Raw genomic sequence first — 25,357 nt, forward strand, 5'->3', positions numbered from 1 at the left:
TACCCCTTTAAACTAATTCCACCCCAAATATAAACAGGCTTACTAGTTGTTTAATGTGAATGTGAAACATTTCAGAGATTTTCATAGATGGAACAAAAAAAAAAGGAATTTTTCTTTTATGACAATTCTTGAAAGAGTTTTTAAAAATTCACAGAGAACATCAAAACAGCATCTCCCCTGTGTGAGTTCTCAGATGATTCCGAAGTTTGACTTTAGTGATAAAACATTTCCCACATTCTGAACACGAATAGGGCTTCTCTCCTGTATGAATCCTCTCGTGCACATATAGCTGCGCCCTCTGTACAAAACTTTTCCCACATTCTGAACATGAATACGGCTTCTCTCCTGTGTGAATTCTCTGATGATCCCTGAGCCTGGTTTTAGTAGTGAAACATTTCCCACATTCCAAACAAGGGAACGGCTTCTCTCCCGAGTGACTTCTCTCGTGCACATCAAGATTTGATTTTTGGGTAAAACTTTTACCACATTCTGAACAAGAGAATGGCTTCTCCCCTGTGTGACTTCTCTGATGTTGAACGAGATTTGATTTATAGGTAAAGCATTTCCCACATACAGTACATGAGAATGGCTTCTCTCCTGTGTGACTTCTCTCATGCGTATCGAGATTCGATTTTTGTAGAAAACATTTCCCACACAGTGAACATGAAAACGGCTTCTCTCCTGTGTGACTTTTCTTATGTATAACAAGATATGATTTACTGACAAAACATTTCCCACATTCTGAACAAGAAAAGGACTCTTCTATTGTGTGACTTCTCTCATGTATAACGAGGCCTGATTTTTGTGCAAAACATTTTCCACACTTTAGACATGTATACGGCTTCTCTCCAGTGTGAATTCTTTCATGTTGAACAAGACCCGATTTAAGCTTAAAACATTTTCCACATAGTGAGCATGAATACGGCTTCTCGCCAGTGTGGCATTTCTGATGTGTTTCAAGATTAGATTTTTGTGTAAAACATTTCCCACATTCTGAACATACATACGGCTTCTCTCCGGTGTGAATTCTCTCATGCCTGGCAAGATTTGATCTTTCCGTAAAACATTTTCCACATTCCGAACACGCAAACGGCTTCTCCCCTGTGTGAATCCTCTCATGATTAACAAGAACAGCTTTTTCTCCGAAACATTTTCCACATTCTGCACATGAATACGGCTTCTCCCCTCTGTGAATTTTCTCATGTATAGCAAGCTTTGTTTTTTCTGTAAAACATTTCCCACACTCTAAACATGAAAATGGCTTCTCCCCACACTGTTCACAGGAGTATGGCTTCTCCCCTCGGTGAAGACTTGAGCTTATTGTAAACTCTTTTCCACATTCACCACATTCAATCCTTTTCCCCTTTTTCTGTCCTGTCCTTGTGGTAACAACGTGTAGTTGTTCAGGAGAAGGTCCCTCATGATCAGGGGGAATATTATATTGCGGATCTGTCCTGTGAAGTCCCAGATGAACTCCTGAGGTGTCCTCCATGATACATTCATCCTCTAGGTCAGATTTAAGCGATAACATGTGGTTTCCATCAAAGTTCTTACTGGGATTTTCTGTTAGGAATAAAATGGAACCCAAGATTTTTATTTATTTATTTGTTTATATTTTTTTAAGCTATAAAGTAAAAAACAAAAAAACAAAAATGTATAACATTCTATGGGATGTCCCATAGAGAAGTATACATCCTTGCTCTAGATTTCCCATTCCTCTTGAACCCACTTTTGGTTTTGGCTTAAAGGGGTACTTCGCCCCTAGACAACGAAAGGATAGGGGATAAGATGTCTGATTGCAGGGGTCCGGTCGCTGGGACCCCCCCGTCATCTCACTGCGGGAATCCTGGCGTTGTGAACATTTATGTTCCGAACGCTGGGTTCGCGCGGTTGCGACGTCACGCCCCGACCCCTCCATGTTAATGGACGTCACAACCACGGCCGCACGAACCCAGCGTTCGGAACATATATGTTCCCAACGCCAGGGTGCCCACACAGAGATAGCAAGGAGGCCCAGCGGCCAAACCCCCACGATTAGACATCTTGTCTAGGGGTGAAGTACCCCTTTAAATGGGCATGTCACAAGGAGTCGTGCATGTTTAATCATCCAGAGCCATCCTGTAGTTGGAGACTGAGGCGATCGGTCTGAATGTCCTATAGATTTGTATGGGGCTTCTGGCATTCTGACTTCTGGGCAAGTCTCAGGCTACGAGACCGCCCGGGACGTTTAAACATATCCTCAGCGTGACAGGAATACAGGTAAAAACTGCAGTGAAAAGTTTTCAAAAAATAAAATAAAAAAGAAAGCAAGTAAGAAAGAAAAAGAAAGAAAAAAAAAGGAAAAAAAACAGAGGAAAAAAAAAAAAAGGAGAAAAAATAAATAAAAAAAAGTGTTGCCATGCTTTATACAGTGGTCCCTCAACATACGATGGTAATCCGTTCCAAATGGACCATTGTTTGTTGAAACCATCGCATGTTGAGGGATCCGTGCAATGTAAAGTATAGGACAGTGGTCTACAACCTGCGGACCTCCAGATGTTGCAAAACTACAACACTCAGCATGCCCGGACAGCCGTTGGCTGTCCGGGCATGCTGGGTGTTGTAGTTTTGCAACATCTGGAGGTCCGCAGGTTGTAGACCACTGGTAGAAGAAGTTGTACTCACCTGACCCCGCCGCTCCGGACCGTCGCCGCTCCGGCAAGGCCTCTGCTTCCCCGGCATCCTCGCTCTCCGTCGCCGCCATCACGTTGTTACACACGCCGCTCCTATTGGATGACGATGACGTGATGACGACGATGGAGAGCGCCGACGATGCAGAGGATCCCGAAGAGGACGCGCCGGAGCCCCGAGGACAGGTAAGTGATAGTCAGCGGACCACACGGGGCACCGTAAACGGCTATCCGGTGGCAGCTGAAGCAGTCTGCGCTGAGGGATAGACGTTTATGCGATGGCCCCGACATACAAAAGCATCGTATGTTGAAATGATCGTATGTCGGGGCCTTCATAGGTCGGGGGGGTCACGGTATATGGTAAAAATCTGATGACAGGTTCCCTATAAATGACCAAATAAAAGATCCAATCAGCCTATGAACAAGATGACTGCCGGACCTTTAACACGGGGCCTTTATCGTGAACGCTCCTTTGTCCAATAATCGTCCCATGTATAAGAGGCTTGGAGGTGGCGCCTCACCTGAAGAATCCTCTCTGTAAATCCATTGCTACATACCTGGGGTAACACCTCCTGGAATTTCCTCCTTCACTTCCCTCATAGACAGGAGGTCACTCCTCATCCTCTCTTCTTCATCCTCCACTTTAATAACAGTCAGATCTTCACCCTAATATCACATAAAAAACAATTTTCTACAATACAACACAAAAAGTCTATGATACCTATTACTCGGGGCTAGGGGGTCACCTACCTGATGGTTCTCGGGGTCACCTACCTGATGGTTCTCGGGGACACCTATCTGACAGTCCTGGGAATACAGAGGACAGGGACACCTCTCTGGTGGATTTCTTCTACTGGATCCATCTGGAGGAAAGTGATGAATTGTTAGCATGTGATGAATGTAGTATATCTAGGGCAGTGGTCTACAAACTGTGGACCTCCAGTTGTTGCAAAACTACAACTCCCAGCATGCCCGGACAGCCGTTGGCTGTCCGGGCATGCTGGGAGTTGTAGTCTTGCAACATCTAGGAGGGCCACATTTTGAAGAGCACTGATCTAGGAGAAGCTCAATATAGGATTTACCAAACATGAGGGAGTCCTCCTCCTTACACTGCAGATCGGCCATGAGATCCGTCTTCTCTTCTGATCCATCTATAAGATCAACATCAACCAGATCTTCACCCTAAAGAGACAAGGAGGGTAGGAATTCATCCTCACTGCTAATTCAGTATCCTATAAGAAGGATAGCCTTATACCTATCCCTATCTTATATGAAGGATAGCCTTATACCTATCCCTATCTTATATGAAGGATAGCCTTATACCTATCTCTATCTTATATGAAGGATAGCCTTATACCTATCCCTATCTTATATGAAGGATATCCTTATACCTATCTCTATCTTATATGAAGGAGCCTTATACCTATTTCTATCTTATATGAAGGATAGCCTTATACCTATCCCTATCTTATATGAAGGATAGCCTTATACCTATCTCTATCTTATATGAAGGATAGCCTTATACCTATCCCTATCTTATATGAAGGATATCCTTATACCTATCTCTATCTTATATGAAGGAGCCTTATACCTATTTCTATCTTATATGAAGGATAGCCTTATACCTATCCCTATCTTATATGAAGGATAGCCTTATACCTATCTCTATCTTATATGAAGGATAGCCTTATACCTATCCCTATCTTATATGAAGGATAGCCTTATACCTATCTCTATCTTATATGAAGGATAGCCTTATACCTATCTCTATCTTATATGAAGGATAGCCTTATACCTATCTCTATCTTATATGAAGGATAGCCTTATACCTATCTCTATCTTATATGAAGGATAGCCTTATACCTATCTCTATCTTATATGAAGGATAGTCTTATACCTATCTCTATCTTATATGAAGGATAGCCTTATACTTATCTCTATCTTATATGAAGGATAGCCTTATACCTATCTCTATCTTATATGAAGGATAGCCTTATACCTATGCCCCCATGCTTACACTCCTCAGTAGGGCTGCAACGATTAATCAATAAAATTAGATAACAGCATTTGTTGTCACCGAATCCCGTTATCGAATAATCGCCCGATTCGTTGTCTGTAGCCAGGAGGGCGATACAATTTCCAGAGGGACTCACTGTCACTGTGGCTGCTGCGGGGTTTTCGGGACTCGTGCCTGACCGCCGCAGCCTCAGTGACCGTGAGTCACTATGGAAATTGTATCACCTGGGACATGCAGTTGTAGGTGCCGGGCAGGTGAATTCTTCAGGCTTCGTGGTAAGAAGGGCCAAATGCCTGAGGGATTCACATATAACAACCGGTTCTGCCCTGTAACTAAACTCCTATAGACTGCAGCCTATAGCGACCCGCGCAGGACGACAGCGTCCCGGCATAGGCGCGTGCGATGACATCACTCATCGCGCGCACCGAGGATAGGGTCCAGTAACAACAATGACCGCCGAGCCCCTGAGCCTGCCGGAGCGCACATGGGGGAGGAGTACAGGTAGTGGGGGATCAGAGACGAGGTTTGGTAATAATGTGGTACAGGAGAGGGGAGGGGGTTGGGCTGAAATATCATGACACGGGGGGCATCAGAGGAGGGGTATAATGACACGAGGGGCATCAGAGGAGGGGTATAATGACACGACGGGCATCAGAGGAGGGGTATAATGACACGGGGGGCCTCAGAGGAGGGGTATAATGACACGGGAGTGAATAGAGGGGGTATGATGACACAGGGGGCATCAGAGGGGGGTTATATAATGACACAGGAGTGAATAGAGGGGGTATGATGACACAGGGGGCATCAGAGGGGGGTTATATAATGGCACAGGAGTCATTAGAGGGGGTATGATGACACGGGGCATCAGAGGGGGGTTATATAATGGCGCAGGAGTCATTAGAGGGGGTATGATGACACAGGGGGCATCAGAGGGGGGGTTATATAATGGCACAGGAGTCATTAGAGGGGGTATGATGACACGGGGCATCATAGGGGGGGGGGGGTTATATAATGTCCCTATTTAATAAAGTGTGGGCAGTGCACACCGCTTTACCCATGGGGATATGTGCAGAGCATTGCACCCTTGTGCCTGTAGTACATATACACATGGTAGTATGCGCAGAGCATTGCATCCTAGTGTTTGTAGTACTACAGACATGGGTTGGGTGCAATGCTCTGCTGTCATGTGTATAGGAGTGCAATATAAATAAAATAAAGTAAATAAACCGTTCCACCAATAGAAACTAGTTCCCCTTTTCCTATTGCTATATATACCTGATATTGCCGCACGGCCAACTGTCTGATCTATTACAATTAAGTGTTAGTAAATCATTAACATTTTATTTTAATAGTTCAGATAGTTACCCATGCGGCAATATCAAATTTACGCTGGTTTCTGTACAGGATCATTAATAATAATCGGCGTAACCTGTACGGCATAAACGTAAAAAATAACCCTCCCAAATTGCTGCTGTTTGGTGACATCACACGCTAGAAGCTTTTAATATTCCCATTGTACGTCATTTTTCAAGTAGAATCAGCTGAACCCCTTTTTTTGGCATTTTGAAGAGTTTTCCGATTAATCGATGAAATAATCGACAACTAATCGATTATTAAAATAATCATTAGCTGCAGCCCAACTCCTCAGTGAACCTTCAGCTACCACCTCTGCAGGAAGGCTCTCCCATCCACTACTCTCTACAGTAATATTCTCTTTCATGACGGCTACAAAAATAAAAGGTAAAATTACACCTGGAGACCTGAGAGTCCATAATTCAGTAAAAAAAGAGCTGGATTCACCTTAAAGGGGTACTCCGCCCCTAGCATCTTAAAGGGGTACTCCGCCCCTAGCAAAGGATAGGGGATAAGATGTCAGATCGCTGGGGTCCTGCTGTTGGGGACCCCCGGGATCTCCGCTGCGGCACCGCGCTCTGTGCATAATGACAGGGCTGGATCATCGTGACGTCACGGCCCGCCCCCTCAATACAAGTCTATTGGAGGGGGCATGGTAACTATCACACCACCTCCCATAGACTTGCATTAAGGGGGCGGAGCCGTGACATCACGATGATCCGGCCCCTGTATCGCCCATCATTACGCACAGAGCATGTGTGCCGCAGCCGAGATCCCGGGGGTCCCCCCCCAGCGATCTGACATCTTATCCCCTATCCTTTGAATAGGGGAAAAGATGTCTAGGGGCGGACTACCCCTTTAAGGCCGTGTTCACAAGACAGAATATCTGAGCCAAATCGGCCAAAAACTTTCAATGGGATTCCACTGCTAGGTAATCCCTTTAATTCTTATCTTTCTAGGAACATAAATTCACCTAAGATTGAATGCATTGGGGACTGCTAAACTACAACTCCCAGCATGCCCAGACAGCCATGGGGTGTTTGGGCATGCTGGGAGTTGTAATCTTGAAACAGCTGGAGACACCCTGTTTGGAACAGATTAGGTGACAATATTTCTGTGTTGCGCCGTCATGGAAGTTCAGTTCACTTTATGGTTATATATTGTGGAGACTTCAGCGCCATCTACCTGATGGTTTTCTGGGACATTTCCCTCCGGACAGCCCTGGGAATACAGAGGACGGGGACACCTCTCAGATGGATTTATTCTACAGGATCCATCTGTGGGGAACACAAAACACATCATACTGTATATCCGTCTATATAAAGAAGTACTGGGCCCCACATTAGGGATAGATACATTTATATTTACATATGTATAGTATCTGTATACAGGGTCTTTGGTGTATATAAACTATAGGGAAACAAGTATTGGCCCTTCCACGTGTCTCTCCCTCCCCCCCCCCCAGGAACTTTTATGAAGACGTGCTAAGTCCATAGACCTTAATATAGAGCAGCTACCTGTTCTCTATCCATAGACATTAATATGGAGCTGCTACCTGTTCTCTATCCATAGACATTAATATGGAGCTGCTACCTGTTCTCTGTCCATAGACATTAACATGGAGTCATCCTCATTCTCTGTCCATAGACATTAATATGGAGTCACTCCTGTTCTCTGTCCATAGACATTAATATGGAGTCACTCCCGTTCTCTGTCCATAGACATTAATATGGAGTCATCCTCATGCTCTGTCCATAGACATTAATCTCGCTCGCGTTCTCTGTCCATAGACATTAATATGGAGTCACTCCTGTTCTCTGTCCATAGACATTAATATGAAGTCACTCCTGTTCTCTGTCCATAGGCATTAATATAGAGCCGCTACCTGTTCTCTGTCCATAGACATTAATATAGAGCCGCTACCTGTTCTCTGTCCATAGACATTAATATTGCTCCTGTTCTCTGTCCATAGACCTTAATATAGAGCCGCTACCTGTTCACTGTACATAGACATTAATATGGAGTCACTCCTGTTCTCTGTCCATAGACATTAATATGGAGTTGCTCCTGTTTTCTGTCCATAGACATTAATATGGAGTCACTCCTGTTTTCTGTCCATAGACATTAATATGGAGTCACTCCTGTTTTCTGTCCATAGACATTACTATGGAGTCACTCCCATTCTCTTTCCATAGACATTAATATAGAGCCGCTACCTGTTCTCTGTCTATAGACATTAATATGGAGTTGCTCCTGTTCTCTGTCCATAGACATTAATATGGAGTAACAAGGAGAAGGAATTGACCGCTCACCCAGTATTCCCGCAGCTGTGCGTGGATCCACCAGCCCCGCCTCCGGCTCCACTCACGGAATATAGAGATACTTCCAGCACCAGGATGCGGTATAAAAACGGGAATATTTATTGATTCAAAGACAGGCTACAATACACGGATAACTGACGCGTTTCACGCTTTCGCGCTTAGTCATAGAGTTGTGACTCTATGACTAAGCGCGAAAGCGTGAAACGCGTCAGAGTTATCCGTGTATTGTAGCCTGTCTTTGAATCAATAAATATTCCCGTTTTTATACCGCATCCTGGTGCTGGAAGTATCTCTATATTAATATGGAGTCGCTCCCGTTCTCTGTCCATAGACATTAATATGGAGTCGCTCCCGTTCTCTGTCCATAGACATTAATATGGAGTCGCTCCTGTTCTCTGTCCATAGACATTAATATGGAGTCGCTCCCGTTCTCTGTCCATAGACATTAATATGGAGTCGCTCCTGTTCTCTGTCCATAGACATTAATATGGAGTCGCTCCTGTTCTCTGTCCATAGACATTAATATGGAGTCGCTCCTGTTCTCTGTCCATAGACATTAATATGGAGTTGGTGAGCAGCCTTGACACTTCAGCCCAAAATATAAACCTAATCTTATGACTACTCTACTTCAGTAAATGAGATAATGTTCAGGTTATTGCACCAATATCTGTCAGCCCATGTCTGCAGCCATATGAGGGGTGAACTCACTTATGGAACACCTGTGCCTTCTTACCTTGTGATGTGAGGGGCTGCCGATCCTCCATCATGTCCTGGTACAGATCCTTGAGTCCTTCTACATACTCCCACTCCTCCATGGAGAAATAGACCGCCACATCCTGACACCTTATAGGAACCTGACACACAATGATACCGTCATCACCAGACCCCTCCATTACTGTATAATGCCCCAGCAGTGTCACCTCTCTAATCATCACCAGACCCCTCCATTACTGTATAATGTCCCAGCAGTGTCACCTATCATCACCAGACCCCTCCATTACTGTATAATGTCCCAGCAGTGTCACCTATCATCACCAGACCCCTCCATTACTGTATAATGTCCCAGCAGTGTCACCTATCATCACCAGACCCCTCCATTACTGTATAATGTCCCAGCAGGGTCACCTCTCCAGTCATCACCAGACCCCTCCATTACTGTATAATGTCCCAGCAGTGTCACCTCTCTAGTCATCACCAGACCCCTCCATTACTGTATAATGTCCCAGCAGTGTCACCTCTCCAGTCATCACCAGACCCCTCCATTACTGTATAATGTCCCAGCAGGGTCACCTCTCCAGTTATCACCAGACCCCTCCATTACTGTATAATGTCCCAGCAGTGTCACCTCTCCAGTCATCACCAGACCCCTCCATTACTGTATAATGTCCCAGCAGGGTCACCTCTCCAGTCATCACCAGACCCCTCCATTACTGTATAATGTCCAGCAGTGTCACCTTTCTAGTCATCACCAGACCCCTCCATTACAGTATAATGTCCCAGCAGTGTCACCTCTCCAGTCATCACCAGACCCCTCCATTACTGTATAATGTCCCAGCAGTGTCACCTCTCCAGTCATCACCAGACCCCTCCATTACTGTATAATGTCCCAGCAGTGTCACCTCTCCAGTCATCACCAGACCCCTCCACTACTGTATAATGTCCCAGCAGTGTCACCTCTCCAGTCATCACCAGACCCCTCCATTACTGTATAATGATCCAGCAGTGTCACCTCTCCAGTCATCACCAGACCCCTCCATTACTGTATAATGTCCCAGCAGTGTCACCTATCATCACCAGACCCCTCCATTACTGTATAATTTCCCAGCAGTGTCACCTCTCCAGTCAGCAGCTCAGTGATTCTGTGGGTGAGTTCTAGGATCTTCTCTTCATGTATCTGTGAGTAAGGTGGAGGCTCCGTGATGGGGCTCCGGGCCCTGCTGTGTCCTTCTGACTCATGGCTGCAGGGGGCCACGCACTCCCCCCATGTCTTCTTCACTATGGTGTAATCCTGTGTATGGAGAGAAAATGAGGAGATTAAACCCATGATTCCTTCTTCACTACAAAGAGGACATTGTGGCCCCTGTTTGGCACCTTCCCCCAAATAAAGATGAAAGAAATGTAGATGGGGGGGGGGACAACAATGGCGGACATGTAGATGGGGGGGACAACAATGGCGGACATGTAGATGGGGGGGGGCAACAATGGCGGACATGTAGATGGGGGGGGCAACAATGGCGGACATGTAGATGGGGGGGACAACAATGGCGGAAATGTAGATGGGGGGACAGCAATGGCGGAAATCTAGATGTGGGGGACAGCAATGGCGGAAATGTAGATGTGGGGGACAGCAATGGCGGAAATGTAGATGTGGGGGACAGCAATGGCGGAAATGTAGATGTGGGGGACAACAATGGCGAAAATGTAGATGGGGGACAACAATGGCGGAAATGTAGATGTTGGGACAACAATGGCGGAAATGTAGATGGGGACAACAATGGCGGAAATGTAGATGGGGGACAACAATGGTGGAAATGTAGATGGGAGGGGACAATGGTGGAAATGTAGATGGGGACACAACAATGGCGGAAATGTAGATGGGGACAACAATGGCGGAAATGTAGATGGGGACAACAATGGTGGAAATGTAGATGGGAGTGGACAATGGTGGAAATGTAGATGGGGACAACAATGGTGGAAATGTAGATGGGAGGGGACAATGGTGGAAATGTAGATGGGGACACAACAATGGTGGAAATGTAGATGGGGGGGGGGGGACAACAATGTTGGAAATGTAGATGGGGACAACAATGGTGGAAATGTAGATGGGTCACCTCACCTCTCCGGTCAGCAGGTGGAGGATCTCCAAAGTTAAGTGAATTATTCTCTTAGTCATCTCATTCCTGTCCTTGTCCATCCCTGGGGGGTCATTGAGGAGAAGAACCATTTTGGATGATAAAATAACTGGATCAGGTGGAGGGACCTCGTCCTGCCGGGGCCTCTATAAAAGAAGAGGAAGAGCTCTAAATCGTACAGGGGCCAAGATCATGTGACATATAGATTCCCACTTATAAAGCGTTGATAGACGCAGCCTCTCAAAGCCTTCACCACGTAGTAAAAAAAAGGTGTCCCCTAACATGGTCTATTATAGGAGCATCCGCCAGTGTGTGGTTTGTCCTGGCACTCAACGCTACCGTCCTGCCATCGCTGCTCCCCATCTGCTGGTTCAGGCTTCCTCCTCAAAGCTTTGCCCGATCTAGGAAACACTGGTTTAACCCATTCTGGACAGTGCTGTATCTCTTGCTATAACCACCAGGCTGCCAACCTGTTGCACCAGCCTCACCTCCACCTGTATCCCTGGTGCCACTGGTGAGGCAGCGACCTGGTATAAAGGGGGAAAACCTAGAGGATATTTAGGAGTCCAAGTCAAAGTGTTATGGTAACAGAGCGGGTCCGCAGCCGAAGTATCCCCAGACATATGTAAGCTGATGCCCACCTAAAATCATCTTTCTGTTGTCCTAGTTGCTTCATACGCCAATAGAAAAAAAATAGGAAATCACTGAACCTGGACTAGACCAGAGACCTCACCACAGAACCTGGACTAGACCTCCTCGCTAGGCTAACCACACAACCTGGACTAGACCTTCTCGCTAGGCTAACCACACAACCTGGACTAGACCTCCACGCTAGGCTAATCACAGAACCTGGACTAGACCTCCACGCTAGGCTAACCACAGAAGACACATACAGTCATTTCCCACAGTAAAGTATTGCAGTAACACATGTTTTGCTATACACATGTTTATTCCCTTTGCTTTTTTTTTCCTCCTTTTTTGGTTTAGTTCCAATACACACAAATTGGACATAATGTCACCAAACTCCAAAAATGGTCTGGACAAAATTATTGGCCCCTTAACTTAATATTTGGTCGCACACCCTTTGGAAAAAATAAGTGAAATCAGTGGCTTCCTATAACCATCAATAAGCTTCTTACACCTCTCAGCCGGAATGTTGGACCACTCTTCCTATAACCATCAATAAGCTTCTTACACCTCTCAGCCGGAATGTTGGACCACTCTTCCTATAACCATCAATAAGCTTCTTACACCTCTCAGCCGGGATGTTGGACCACTCTTCCTTTACAAACTGCTCCCGGTCTCTTATTGGACGGCGCCTTTTCCCAACAGTAATTATAAGATCTCTCCACAGGTGATCAATGGGATTTAGATCTGGACTCATTGCTGACACTTCAGAACTCTCCAGCACTTTGTTGTCATCCATTTCTGGGGCTTTTTGACGTATGTTTGGGGTCATTGTCCTGCTGGAAGACCCAAGATCTCGGACACAAACCCAGCTTTCTGACACTGGGCTGTACAGTGCGACCCAAAATCCATTGGTAATCCTCAGATTTCATGATGTCTTGTACACATTCAAGGCCCCCAGTGCCAGAGGCAGCAAAACAACCCAAAACATCACTGACCTCCCCCATATGTCACTGTAGGTACTGTGCTCTTTTCTTTGTAGGCCTCATTCCGTTTTCGGTAAACAGTAGAATTATTTGCTTTACCAAAAAGATCTATCTTGGTCTCATCTGTCCACGAGACGTTTTCCCAGAAGGATTTTGGTTACTCAAGTTCATTTTGGTAAAATGTAGTCTTGGTTTTTTATGTCTGTGTCAGCAGTGGGGTCCTCCTGGGTCTCCTCCATAGTGGGGTCCTCCTGGGTCTCCTCCATAGTGGGGTCCTCCTGGGTCTCCTCCATAGCGGGGTCCTCCTGGGTCTCCTCCATAGCGTTTTATTTCATTTAAATGTTGACAGTTCACGCTGACACTGATGCTCCCTGAGCCTGCAGGACAGCTTGAATATCTTTGGAACTTGTTTGGGGCTGCTTATCCACCATCCGGACTTATCCACCTGCAGTGACACCTTTCATAAATTTTTCTCTTCCGTCCACACCCAGGGAGATTAGCTACAGGGCCATGGGTTGTAAACTTCTTGATAATGTTGCGCACTGTGGTCAAAGGTAAATCTAGAAACCTTTGTTGATATTTTTCCACAATTTTGGTTCCCAAGTCCTCAGACAGTTCTCTTCTCCTCTTTCTGTTGTCCATGCTTAGTGTGACACACACACAGACACACAATGCAAAGACTAAGTGAACTTCTCTCCTTTTTATCTGCTTTCAGGTGTGATTTTTATATTGCCCACACCTGTTACTTTCCCCAGGTGAGTATAAAGGAACATCACAGGCTGGAAACAATCTTATTTTTCTACAATTTTGAAAGGGGCCAATAATTGTGTCCGGACCATTTTTGGAGTTTGGTGACATTATGTCCAATTAGCTTTTTTTGTTTAGTTCCAATACACACAAAGGGAATAAACATGTGTATAGCAAAACCTGTGTTACTGCAATATATATATACAGAGGAGAGGAGATCTATATATATATATATATATATATATATATATATATATATATATATATATACACAGAGGAGAGGAGATCTATATATATATATATATATATATATATATATATATATATACACACAGAGGAGAGGAGATCTATATATATATATATATATATATATATATATATATATATATATATATATATTTATACAGAGGAGAGGAGATCTATATATATATATATATATATATATATATATATATATACAGAGGAGAGGAGATCTATATATATATATATATATATATATATATATACACACAGAGGAGAGGAGATCTATATATATATATATATATATATATATATATATACAGAGGAGAGGAGATCTATATATATATATATATATATATATATATATATATATATATATATATATATATATATATATATATATACACACACACAAAGGGAATAAACATGTGTATAGCAAAACCTGTGTTACTGCAATATATATATATATATATACAGAGGAGAGGAGATCTATATATATATATACAGAGGAGAGGAGATCTATATATATATACAGAGGAGAGGAGATCTATATATATATATATACAGAGGAGAGGAGATCTATATATATATATATATATATACACACACAAAGGGAATAAACATGTGTATAGCAAAACCTGTGTTACTGCAATCCTTTCCTGTGAGGAATACTTCATTATATAGAAACATTTCAGGGGGCCAACATTTACCGCCATGATTGTATACTAGGGATCGACCGATTATCGGTTCAGCCGATATTCACGATTTTGGACATTATCGGCAATTACCTTGCCGATAACCCGATAATGCCCTGCATACACCCCCCCCACCACCACCACACTGCACCGCCTCGGCCAGAGACCGCTCCCCCATCCCCGGTTTTATTATTACCTGTTCCCGAGGCCCACGCTACTTCTGGCTCCTGCGGCGTCCTGCGTTACGCTGTGCGCTGCGCAACGACGAGTGACGTTCTCAACGCGACATCACCCTCAGTGCGCACAGTGTCAGCTCAGGACGCGGCCGGAGCCAGAAGTAGCGCGGCCCCCGATAACTTATACCGGAATATCAGTATAAGTTATTGGCCTTAACCTTATCGGTATCGGCCCTAAAAAAAAAAATCGATATCGGTTGATCCCTATTGTATACAGCTTTCCTCTGCACCATGAGGCCCATATTTAAGAAACCATCCTGTCCCCCAGGCCTCCTATTCTTCCCTTACAGACCGAGAAACCTCATCTAATGAGGGACGGGAGGGCGACATCCAAGCTACAGAACCATGGATTGTTGAGTTGTGTCAAAAGTGATTGAAATGGTTTACATGACGGTCCAGGAATCCCACAAACACATGACGGTCCAGGAATCGCACACACACACACACGACGGTCCAGGAATCACACACACACACACACACACACACACACACGACGGTCCAGGAATCACACACACACACACACGACGGTCCAGGAATCACACACACACACACACACACACACACGACGGTCCAGGAATCACACACAAACACGACGGTCCGGGAATCACACACACACACACACACACGACGGTCCAGGAATCACACACACACACACACGACGGTCCAGGAATCACACACACACACGACGGTCCAGGAATCCCACAAACACACGACGGTCCAGGAATCCCACAAACACACGACGGTCCAGGAATCCCACAAACACACGACGGTCCAGGAATCACACACACACACACACACACACGACGGTCCAGGAATCACACACACACACACACACGACGGTCCAGGAATCACACAAACGACGGTCCAGGAATCACACAAACACACGACGGTCCAGGAATCCCACAAACACACGACGGTCCAGGAACCACACACACGACGGTCCAGGAATCACACAAACACACGGCGGTCCAGGAACCACACACACACACGACGGTCCAGGAATCACACACACACACACACACGACGGTCCAGGAATCCCACAAACACACGACGGTCCAGGAATCCCACAAACACACGACGGTCCAGGAATCACACAAACACATGACGGTCCAGGAATCACACAAACACACGACGGTCCGGGAATCACACAAACACACGACGGTCCGGGAATCACACAAACACACGACGGTCCGGGAATCACACACACACACGACGGTCCGGGAATCCCACAAACACACGAGGGTCCAGGAATCACACAAACACACGACGGTCCAGGAATCGCACAAACACACGACGGTCCAGGAATCGCACAAACACACGACGGTCCAGGAATCGCACAAACACACGACGGTCCAGGAATCACACAAACACACGACGGTCCAGGAGTCTCACACACACATTATATATATATACACATACATACACACACACACATACATACACAGTACACACACGCTCATATACACATACATCTATACAAACACACATATACATATATATATATATATATATATATATATATATGTACACACACAGTGACGTCATGACTCCAGCTCTGGTCTCTCACATAAAATAACAATCTGCTGGTCACCTGACTCGCACAGTACAGGTCACGTGTCTGCTCCTCTTGTAACCTGGAGGGTATATAGGGGCAGCCCCCACAGCCGCCTCACCTCACACCATGGGACACCAGGACTACCACAGCAGGACCTGCCAAGATATCATGTGATCAGTCACATGCGGGGGCGGGGCTCAGCGGTAGAGAGGATAAATAGTGAATAAAGGACCTGTGATAATGATCATGTGATGTGAGGGGGCGGGACTCAGTATTATAGAAAATAAGTGGCTGATAAAGGACCTGTGATGATCATGTGACGTGAGGGGGCGGGGCTCTTTTCTCATATCACCCGTCTGTAACGTCCTCTGATATCCCATAATAACACAATAGACATGCTGGGAGTTGCAGTTCTCTCCTCTGATATCCCATAATAACACAATGGACATGCTGGGAGTTGTAGTTTTCTCCTCTTTACCTTCTCCCTGTAATGTCCTCTGATATCCCATAATAACAGACCGGACATGCTGGGAGTTGTAGTTCTCTCCTCTTTACTTCCTCCCTGTAATGTCCTCTGATATCCCATAATAACAGACTGGACATGCTGGGAGTTGTAGTTTTCTCCTCTTTACCTTCTCCCTGTAATGTCCTCTGATATCCCATAATAACACAATGGACATGCTGGGAGTTGCAGTTCTCTCCTCTGATAGCCCATAGTAACACAATGGACATGCTGGGAGTTGTAGTTCTTTCCTCTGATATCCCATAGTAACACAATGGACATGCTGGGAGTTGTAGTTCTCTCCTCTGATATCCCATAGTAACACAATGGACATGCTGGGAGTTGTAGTTCTCTCCTCTGATATCCCATAATAACACAATAGACATGCTGGGAGTTGTAGTTCTCTCCTCTGATATCCCATAATAACACAATAGACATGCTGGGAGTTGTAGTTCTCTCCTCTTTACTTCCTCCCTGTAATGTCCTCTGATATCCCATAATAACACAATGGACATGCTGGGAGTTGTAGTTCTCTCCTCTGATATCCCATAATAACAGCCTGGACATGCTGGGAGTTGTAGTTCTCTCCTCTGATATCCCATAATAACAGCCTGGACATGCTGGGAGTTGTAGTTCTCTCCTCTGATATCCCATAATAACAGCCTGGACATGCTGGGAGTTGTAGTTCTCTCCTCTGATATCCCATAATAACAGCCTGGACATGCTGGGAGTTGTACTCCTTTCCTCTCATACCTCCTCTGATATCACATAATAACAGCCTGGACATGCTGGGAGTTGTAGTTTTCTTATACCACCTCCCTGCCATGTCCTCTCATATCACATAGCAGCCTGGACATGTTGGGAGTTGTACTCCTCTCCTCTTATACCTCCTCTGATATCCCATAATAACAGCCTGGACATGCTGGGAGTTGTACTACTCTCATACCTCCTCTGATATCCCATAATAACAGCCTGGGCATGCTGGGAGTTGTACTCCTCTCCTCTTATACCTCCTCTGATATCCCATAATAACAGCCTGGGCATGCTGGGAGTTGTACTCCTCTCCTCTGATATCCCATAATAACAGCCTGGACATGCTGGGAGTTGTACTACTCTCATACCTCCTCTGATATCCCATAATAACAGCCTGGGCATGCTGGGAGTTGTACTCCTCTTCTCTGATATCCCATAATAACAGCCTGTACATGCTGGGAGTTGTACTCCTCTTATACCTCCTCTGATATCCCATAATAACAGCCTGGACATGCTGGGAGTTGTACTCCTCTTCTCTGATATCCCATAATAACAGCCTGCACATGCTGGGAGTTTTACTCCTCTTATACCTCCTCTGATATCCCATAATAACAGCCTGGACATGCTGGGAGTTGTACTCCTTTCCTCTCATACCTCCTCTGATATCACATAATAACAGCCTGGACATGCTGGGAGTTGTAGTTTTCTTATACCACCTTCCTGCCATGTCCTCTCATATCACATAGCAGCCTGGACATGCTGGGAGTTGTACTCCTCTCCTCTGATATCCCATAATAACAGCCTGGACATGCTGGGAGTTGTACTCCTCTTATACCTCCTCTGATATCCCATAATAACAGCCTGGGCATGCTGGGAGTTGTACTACTCTCATACCTCCTCTGATATCCCATAATAACAGCCTGGGCATGCTGGGAGTTGTACTCCTCTCCTCTGATATCCCATAATAACAGCCTGGACATGCTGGGAGTTGTACTACTCTCATACCTCCTCTGATATCCCATAATAACAGCCTGGGCATGCTGGGAGTTGTACTCCTCTTCTCTGATATCCCATAATAACAGCCTGTACATGCTGGGAGTTGTACTCCTCTTATACCTCCTCTGATATCCCATAATAACAGCCTGGACATGCTGGGAGTTGTACTCCTCTCCTCTCAGACCTCCTCTGATATCCCATAATAACAGCCTGGACATGCTGGGAGTTGTACTCCTCTTATACCTCCTCTGATATCCCATAATAACAGCCTGGACATGCTGGGAGTTGTACTCCTTTCCTCTCATACCTCCTCTGATATCCCATAATAACAGCCTGGACATGCTGGGAGTTGTAGTTCTGTTATACCACCTCCCTGTAAGTTTCTCCGTTATCACATAATAACAGCCTGGACATGCTGGGAGTTGTAGTTCTGTTATACCACCTCCCTGTAAGTTTCTCCGTTATCACATAATAACAGCCTGGACATGCTGGGAGTTGTAGTTCTGTTATACCACCTCCCTGTAAGTTTCTCCGTTATCACATAATAACAGCCTGGACATGCTGGGAGTTGTAGTTCTGTTATACCAGGCCCAAGCAATTTACCAACCTAATGATAGAGACCGACACACGGAGGATCATCATAAGGAGGAGGAGGAGCATCATCACGAGAAGGAGGAGGAGGAGCATCATCAGGAGGAGGAGGAGGAGGAGGAGGAGCATCATCAGGAGGAGGAGGAGGAGCATCAGGAGGAGGAGGAGGAGGAGCATCATCAGGAGGAGGAGGAGGAGCATCATCAGGAGAAGGAGGAGGATCATAAGGAGGAGGAGCATCATCAGGAAAAGGAGGAGGATCATCAGGAGGAGGAGCATCAGCAGGAGGAGGAGTATCATCATCAGGAGGAAGAGGAGGATCATGAGGAGGAGGAGCATCATCAGGAGGAGGAGGAACATCATCAGGAGAAGGAGGAGGAGCATCATCAGGAGGAGGAGGAGGAGTATCATCATCAGGAGGAGGAGGAGGATCATAAGGAGGAGGAGGAGCATCATCAGGAGGAGGAGGATCATCATCATCAGGAGGAGGAGGTGGAGGAGCATCATCAGGAGAAGGAGGAGGATCATAAGGAGGAGGAGGAGCATCATCAGGAGGAGGAGGAACATCATCAGGAGGAGGAGGAGGAGTATCATCATCAGGAGGAGGAGGAGGATCATGTGGAGGAGGAGCATCATCAGGAGGAGGAGGAGGAGCATCATCAGGAGGAGGAGGAGGAGTATCATCATCAGGAGGAGGAGGAGGGTCATAAGGAGGAGGAGCATCATTAGGAGGAGGAGAATCATCATCATGAGAAGGAGGTGGAGGAGGATCATCAGGGGAAGGAGTTGGAGAAGGATCATCAGGGGAAGGAGGTGGAGGAAGATCATCAGGGGAAGGAGTTGGAGGAGGATCATCAGGGGAAGGAGGTGGAGGAGGATCATCAGGAGAAGGAGGTGGAGGAGGATCCTCTTTAGGAGGAGGAGGAAGATCATCAGGGGAAGGAGGTGGAGGAAGATCATCTTTAGGAGGAGGAGGATGATCATCAGAGAAAGGAGATGGAGGAGGATCATCAGGAGAAGGAGGTGGAGGAGGATCATCAGGGGAAGGAGTTGGAGAAGGATCATCAGGAGAAGGAGTTGGAGGAGGATCATCAGGAGAAGGAGGAGGATCATCAGGAGGAGGAGCATCATCAGGAGGAGGAGGAGGAGGAGTATCATCATCAGGAGGAGGAGGAGGATCATGAGGAGGAGGAGCATCATCAGGAGGAGGAGGAACATCATCAGGAGAAGGAGGAGGAGCATCATCAGGAGGAGGAGGAGGAGTATCATCATCAGGAGGAGGAGGAGGATCATAAGGAGGAGGAGGAGCATCATCAGGAGGAGGAGGATCATCATCATCAGGAGGAGGAGGTGGAGGAGCATCATCAGGAGAAGGAGGAGGATCATAAGGAGGAGGAGGAGCATCATCAGGAGGAGGAGGAACATCATCAGGAGGAGGAGGAGTATCATCATCAGGAGGAGGAGGAGGATCATGTGGAGGAGGAGCATCATCAGGAGAAGGAGGAGGAGCATCATCAGGAGGAGGAGGAGGAGGATCATAAGGAGGAGGAGGAGCATTATCATCAGGAGGAGGAGGAGCATCATCAGGAGGAGGAGGTGGAGGAGCATCATCAGGAGAAGGAGGAGGATCATAAGGAGGAGGAGCATCATTAGGAGGAGGAGAATCATCATCATGAGAAGGAGGTGGAGGAGGATCATCAGGGGTAGGAGTTGGAGAAGGATCATCAGGGGAAGGAGGTGGAGGAAGATCATCAGGGGAAGGAGTTGGAGGAGGATCATCAGGGGAAGGAGGTGGAGGAGGATCATCAGGAGAAGGAGGTGGAGGAGGATCCTCTTTAGGAGGAGGAGGAAGATCATCAGGGGAAGGAGGTGGAGGAGGATCATCAGGAGAAGGAGGTGGAGGAGGATCCTCTTTAGGAGGAGGAGGAAGATCATCAGGGGAAGGAGGTGGAGGAAGATCATCTTTAGGAGGAGGAGGATGATCATCAGAGAAAGGAGATGGAGGAGGATCATCAGGAGAAGGAGGTGGAGGAAGATCATCAGGGGAAGGAGTTGGAGAAGGATCATCAGGAGAAGGAGTTGGGTAAGGATCATCAGGAGAAGGAGTTGGAGGAGGATCATCAGGGGAAGGAGGTGGAGGAGGATCATCAGGGGAAGGAGGTGGAGGAGGATCATCAGGGGAAGGAGGTGGAGGAGGATCATCAGGGGAAGGAGGTGGAGGAGGATCATCAGGGGAAGGAGGTGGAGGAGGATCATCAGGGGAAGGAGTTGGGGAAGGATCATCAGGAGAATGAGTTGGAGGAGGATCATCAGGGGAAGGAGGTGGAGGAGGATCATCAGGGGAAGGAGGTGGAGGAGGATCATCAGGGGAAGGAGGTGGAGGAGGATCATCAGGAGAAGGAGGTGGAGGAGGATCATCAGGGGAAGGAGGTGGAGGAGGATCATCAGGAGAAGGAGGTGGAGGAGGATCATCAGGGGAAGGAGGTGGAGGAGGATCATCTTTAGGAGAAGGATCATAAGGAGGGGGAGGATCTGAAGTTTTCATTGGTACCATTTTTGTTTTGATTGGCCTGACCACAGTGCTCTCTGCTGACACCTCTGTCCATGTCAGGAACTGTCCAGAGCAGGAGCAAATCCCATGGCAAACCTATACTGCTCTGGACAGTTCCTGACATGGACAGAGGTGTCAGCAGAGAGCACTGTGGTCAGGCAGAAAGGAAAGAAAAAAAAAGAAAAAAACTTCCTGTGTATTATACAGCAGCTGATAAGTACTGGAAGGATTGGGAATTTTTAATAGAAGTAATTTACAAATCTGTTTAACTTTCTGGAACCAGAATTTAAAAGAAATTTTTTTTTTCCGGTGGAGTACCCCTTTAACCACTGAGAACAATATATGACAATTTAATTTTAACTAATTGGTTCTATACACCAACCAAATTAGCAAAATGTCACCAATCTATTTCTAATAAATGTTGAAGAAATTGTTATCCTTAAAGCATCTTTTCTGGAATTGCCCTATTATTGCTCCATTTTGGTCAGATGTTGAAAAGCTTATCAATAACTTGATTGGAAAACATACCTGCCTTAAAGGGGTACTCCCACCCTAGACATCTTATCCCCTATCCAAAGGATAGGGAATAAGATGTCTGATCATGGGGGTCCCACCACTGGGGACCCCCGCATTATTGCATGTGGCACCCACCTCTTTTTACGGCCGTCACGCCCCCTCCCATAGACTTGCATTGAGGGGACGGACGTGACGTCACACGGGGGCGGAGTCCTGATGTCACTGAAATCACGGGGGTCCCACCACTGGGCACCCACGCATTATTGCATGTGGCACCCACCTCTTTTTACACCAGAACCTCTGGACGCTCTGAGTCGCGAGTCCGGGACGGAAGTCATGTCAGGACTCCGCCCCCGTGTGACGTCTAAGACTTGCATTGAGGGAACGGGCGTGATGTCACACGGGGGCGGAGTTCTGACGTCACAGACTTCCGTCCCGGACTCACGACTCAGAGCCTCCAGCGGTTCCGGTGTAAAAAGAGGTGGGTGCCACATGCAATAATGCGGGGGTCCCCAGCGGCGGGACCCCCATGATCAGACATCTTATCCCCTATCCTTTGGTTAGGGGATAAGATGTCTAGGGTGGGAGTACCCCTTTAAAGGGGTTATCCAGGATTTGTTTTATATATATATATATATTTATGGTTTGATAGTAGAGAAGATCCTGCAACACTGGTTACTAAGAATAAGACGTGTTTTAATTTCTCTGAATTAGGGTTGAGGAACCCGAGTGAACTTCAGCCACAGGTTGACCCACATGCGATTCAGACATTCTCTGATTGTGTTAAAAAAAAGAGTTTGATCAAATCCGTCTGAATCCAACTTCTCTATCACATCCCAATCTTACTAGAATGGAAATTGATGCATTGCAAGAGCTCGTCCATGACCACCACCTTGTCATAAAACCAGCGGACATGGGTGGTGCGGCGGTCGTGGTCATGGACAGGCTTGTATACATCAAAGAGGCCGAGAGACAATTACATGACCCTTTAGTATATCAATCTTTACCGAGAGATCCGAAAAAGGATATACAAGAAAAAATGGATAAGATCATCTCAAAGGCCGACAGTGATGGCATAATTGATCGGGAGGTTAAAAAATGTCTCACAGTTGACACCCCCACTACACCAATGCTGTATCTCTAGTTACTAACTGGTGGAGTATTTGGGTACTATAACAGTTACCCATACCTTATACTGTGTACCACTATCCCTATCCCTGATGAACCCGTTCTCCATCTGAACGGGAGAAACGCGTCGGATTATTACATGGAGATATAACACCATGGTAATAAGGGATATACTGTATAATTTTAATCATTGGTTGTATCCAACGTGTATCGGGCCAATACAACCACTGTGCATAATTATATTTATGGACAAAGTAAAAATTGATTGGGAGCTCTACATAAAACAGAATCCTGAACCGAGGATACTGCGATACACATTACCCTATGTGCCCAGGACAAAAAATTAGGATTAAAAAAACAGTAAGGATATGAAAATGGAAGAAAAAAAAGAAAGAAAAGAGGAAATACGTCCAATAAATTAAATTACAATTTATTTAAAATATATTAAGATGTCTTCTGCAGGGCCCTGGCATCAGACATAAGTTACGAACGTCCCTGTGCGTCGTTGTCAAGGCAACGTCACTAGTCCGGGGCCGGGCCCGAAGCGTGAAGAATAGGCCCCCCCGGTGAAAATGGACAGCCTGCAACGACTAACCATCCCCACCGGACGGTCCCTGCAGCATACATGCCCCGGACCAGCTCATCCTAATGTCCCGCCGAGGGGAGGTGAGTACAAAACAAAAGTGGGGGGGGGGCTGGATGATGACGAAGGCCGCAGTGGTCTTCAACCTGCGGACCTCCAGATGTTGCAAAACTACAACTCCCAGCATGCCCGGACAGCTGAAAAACTGAAAAACCCGGCTTATACTCGAGTATATACGGTAAAAATAAAAATAAAGTAATAAATGATGTTATACAGTGATACGGTATTAATCCAATGTGATGGCTCGGGCGCCGCCGTGTTAGGAACCAAAAGTAAAGTTAGTGGGTGTCGGCATGTAGATATTTACAAATATCTAGGCACATCGTTACCGAATACACCTCCCATTGATTTTACCAACGCACCCAACGTTGGAATCCAAGTTGCCCCAAACATCCGCACTAGACAAGAAAGCAAATCGGATTCGTGATTGTCCACGAAGGGGTTCCATCGATGTGGTCTCTCATGTCGCAAAATAACTAAAAATCCCATCCACATCCAATGGATTCCAGTGGGAAATTAATCAACATTGGGAAAACCAATCATTGGGAAAACCAAACGGCCACTAAAACATCACATCGCAAAAAACATCTACAACATAAAAGAAGCAATGACGAACATATCAGACCATATTCATACAGATCCGGCCGGCCTTAAAGGGGTATTCCGGCGCTAAGACATCTCATCACCTATACAAAGGATAGGGGATAAGATGCCTGATCGCAGGGGTCCCGCCGCTGGGGACCCCCGTGATCTTCCACGCCGCACCCTGTTAGAATCAGCCCCCCCCGGAGGGGCGTGGCGAGGCGCCATTGAAGATGGCAGCTCACTGGTAGAGCTCCGGCGCCACGAGGGTCCTGCCTGCAATTATAAGCCCTGACCACCTGCTCTTACATGGGGAAACCCTCCCGGAAGGTCCCCAGAAGATCCACAGCCATTAGGAACCCACCTCCCGGCCGGTCCACAGAGGGATCCAGCGGTTCTCTCACCCCCGTCCTGTCCCTGGGCCTCCGGACTCGCCCGCCATTGTTGGTCCCGCCTCCGGCCTGCGTTCGTGCACGGGGACTCCGACTGCCCTTTGCTTACCTGCTCCTGTGCTGCCTCTGCCTCCGGGATCGGCTGTGGACTGCTCCGGCTCTCCTCCTGTGGTCCCAGCTGCCGTCTGTGCCTCCAGAACTCCGGAGCATCCCCGGGCTGACCAGCTTCCTGAAGGTGAGCGCGGGCCACCAGGGGAGTCAGTTCTGATGCCGCACACAAGTAGCGGTGGTGTCTCCCTGCTAGCACGGTCCTCCTGCCCTGAGGCCCCTGCACTGCCTGCTGACCCCGAGTGGCCCCCTGCGGTCTGGGGTCTTGAGAACCTGGGGTGCTTGGCTCCCCCTCAG

The 25,357-nt window shown here is 46.6% G+C and overlaps 1 protein-coding gene across 1 annotated transcript; it reads right to left on the reverse strand.

Moving 5' to 3' along the window:
• Positions 1 to 25,082, reverse strand: LOC130344772 (oocyte zinc finger protein XlCOF6-like). The gene is made up of 9 exons (XM_056554468.1): positions 25,062 to 25,082; positions 11,197 to 11,358; positions 10,195 to 10,368; positions 9,094 to 9,214; positions 7,225 to 7,316; positions 3,752 to 3,851; positions 3,420 to 3,532; positions 3,227 to 3,335; positions 1 to 1,563 (listed from the first exon to the last, which is right to left on the reverse strand). The coding sequence occupies exons 2-9, from the start codon at positions 11,302 to 11,304 to the stop codon at positions 161 to 163; spliced, it is 2,220 nt and encodes a 739-aa protein (XP_056410443.1). The 5' UTR covers positions 11,305 to 11,358; positions 25,062 to 25,082; the 3' UTR covers positions 1 to 160.
• Between the last annotated feature and the right edge of the window lie 275 nt (positions 25,083 to 25,357).

The sequence above is a fragment of the Hyla sarda genome, unplaced genomic scaffold (assembly GCF_029499605.1).
Source record: "Hyla sarda isolate aHylSar1 unplaced genomic scaffold, aHylSar1.hap1 scaffold_734, whole genome shotgun sequence".
NCBI classification, from domain to species: domain Eukaryota; kingdom Metazoa; phylum Chordata; class Amphibia; order Anura; family Hylidae; genus Hyla; species Hyla sarda.

What these genes read in the sequence shown, in the direction of transcription:
- LOC130344772 (XM_056554468.1), bottom strand. Translation starts at nt 11,304, where the DNA reads ATGGTTCTTCTCCTCAATGACCCCCCAGGGATGGACAAGGACAGGAAT. An exon ending in ATGTCCCAGAAAACCATCAG is followed by an intron (nt 3,852 to 7,224) that starts GTAGATGGCGCT and finishes TTGTCTCTTTAG; the next exon opens with GGTGAAGATCTGGTTGATGT. An exon ending in GTGACCCCGAGAACCATCAG is followed by an intron (nt 3,336 to 3,419) that starts GTAGGTGACCCC and finishes ATGTGATATTAG; the next exon opens with GGTGAAGATCTGACTGTTAT.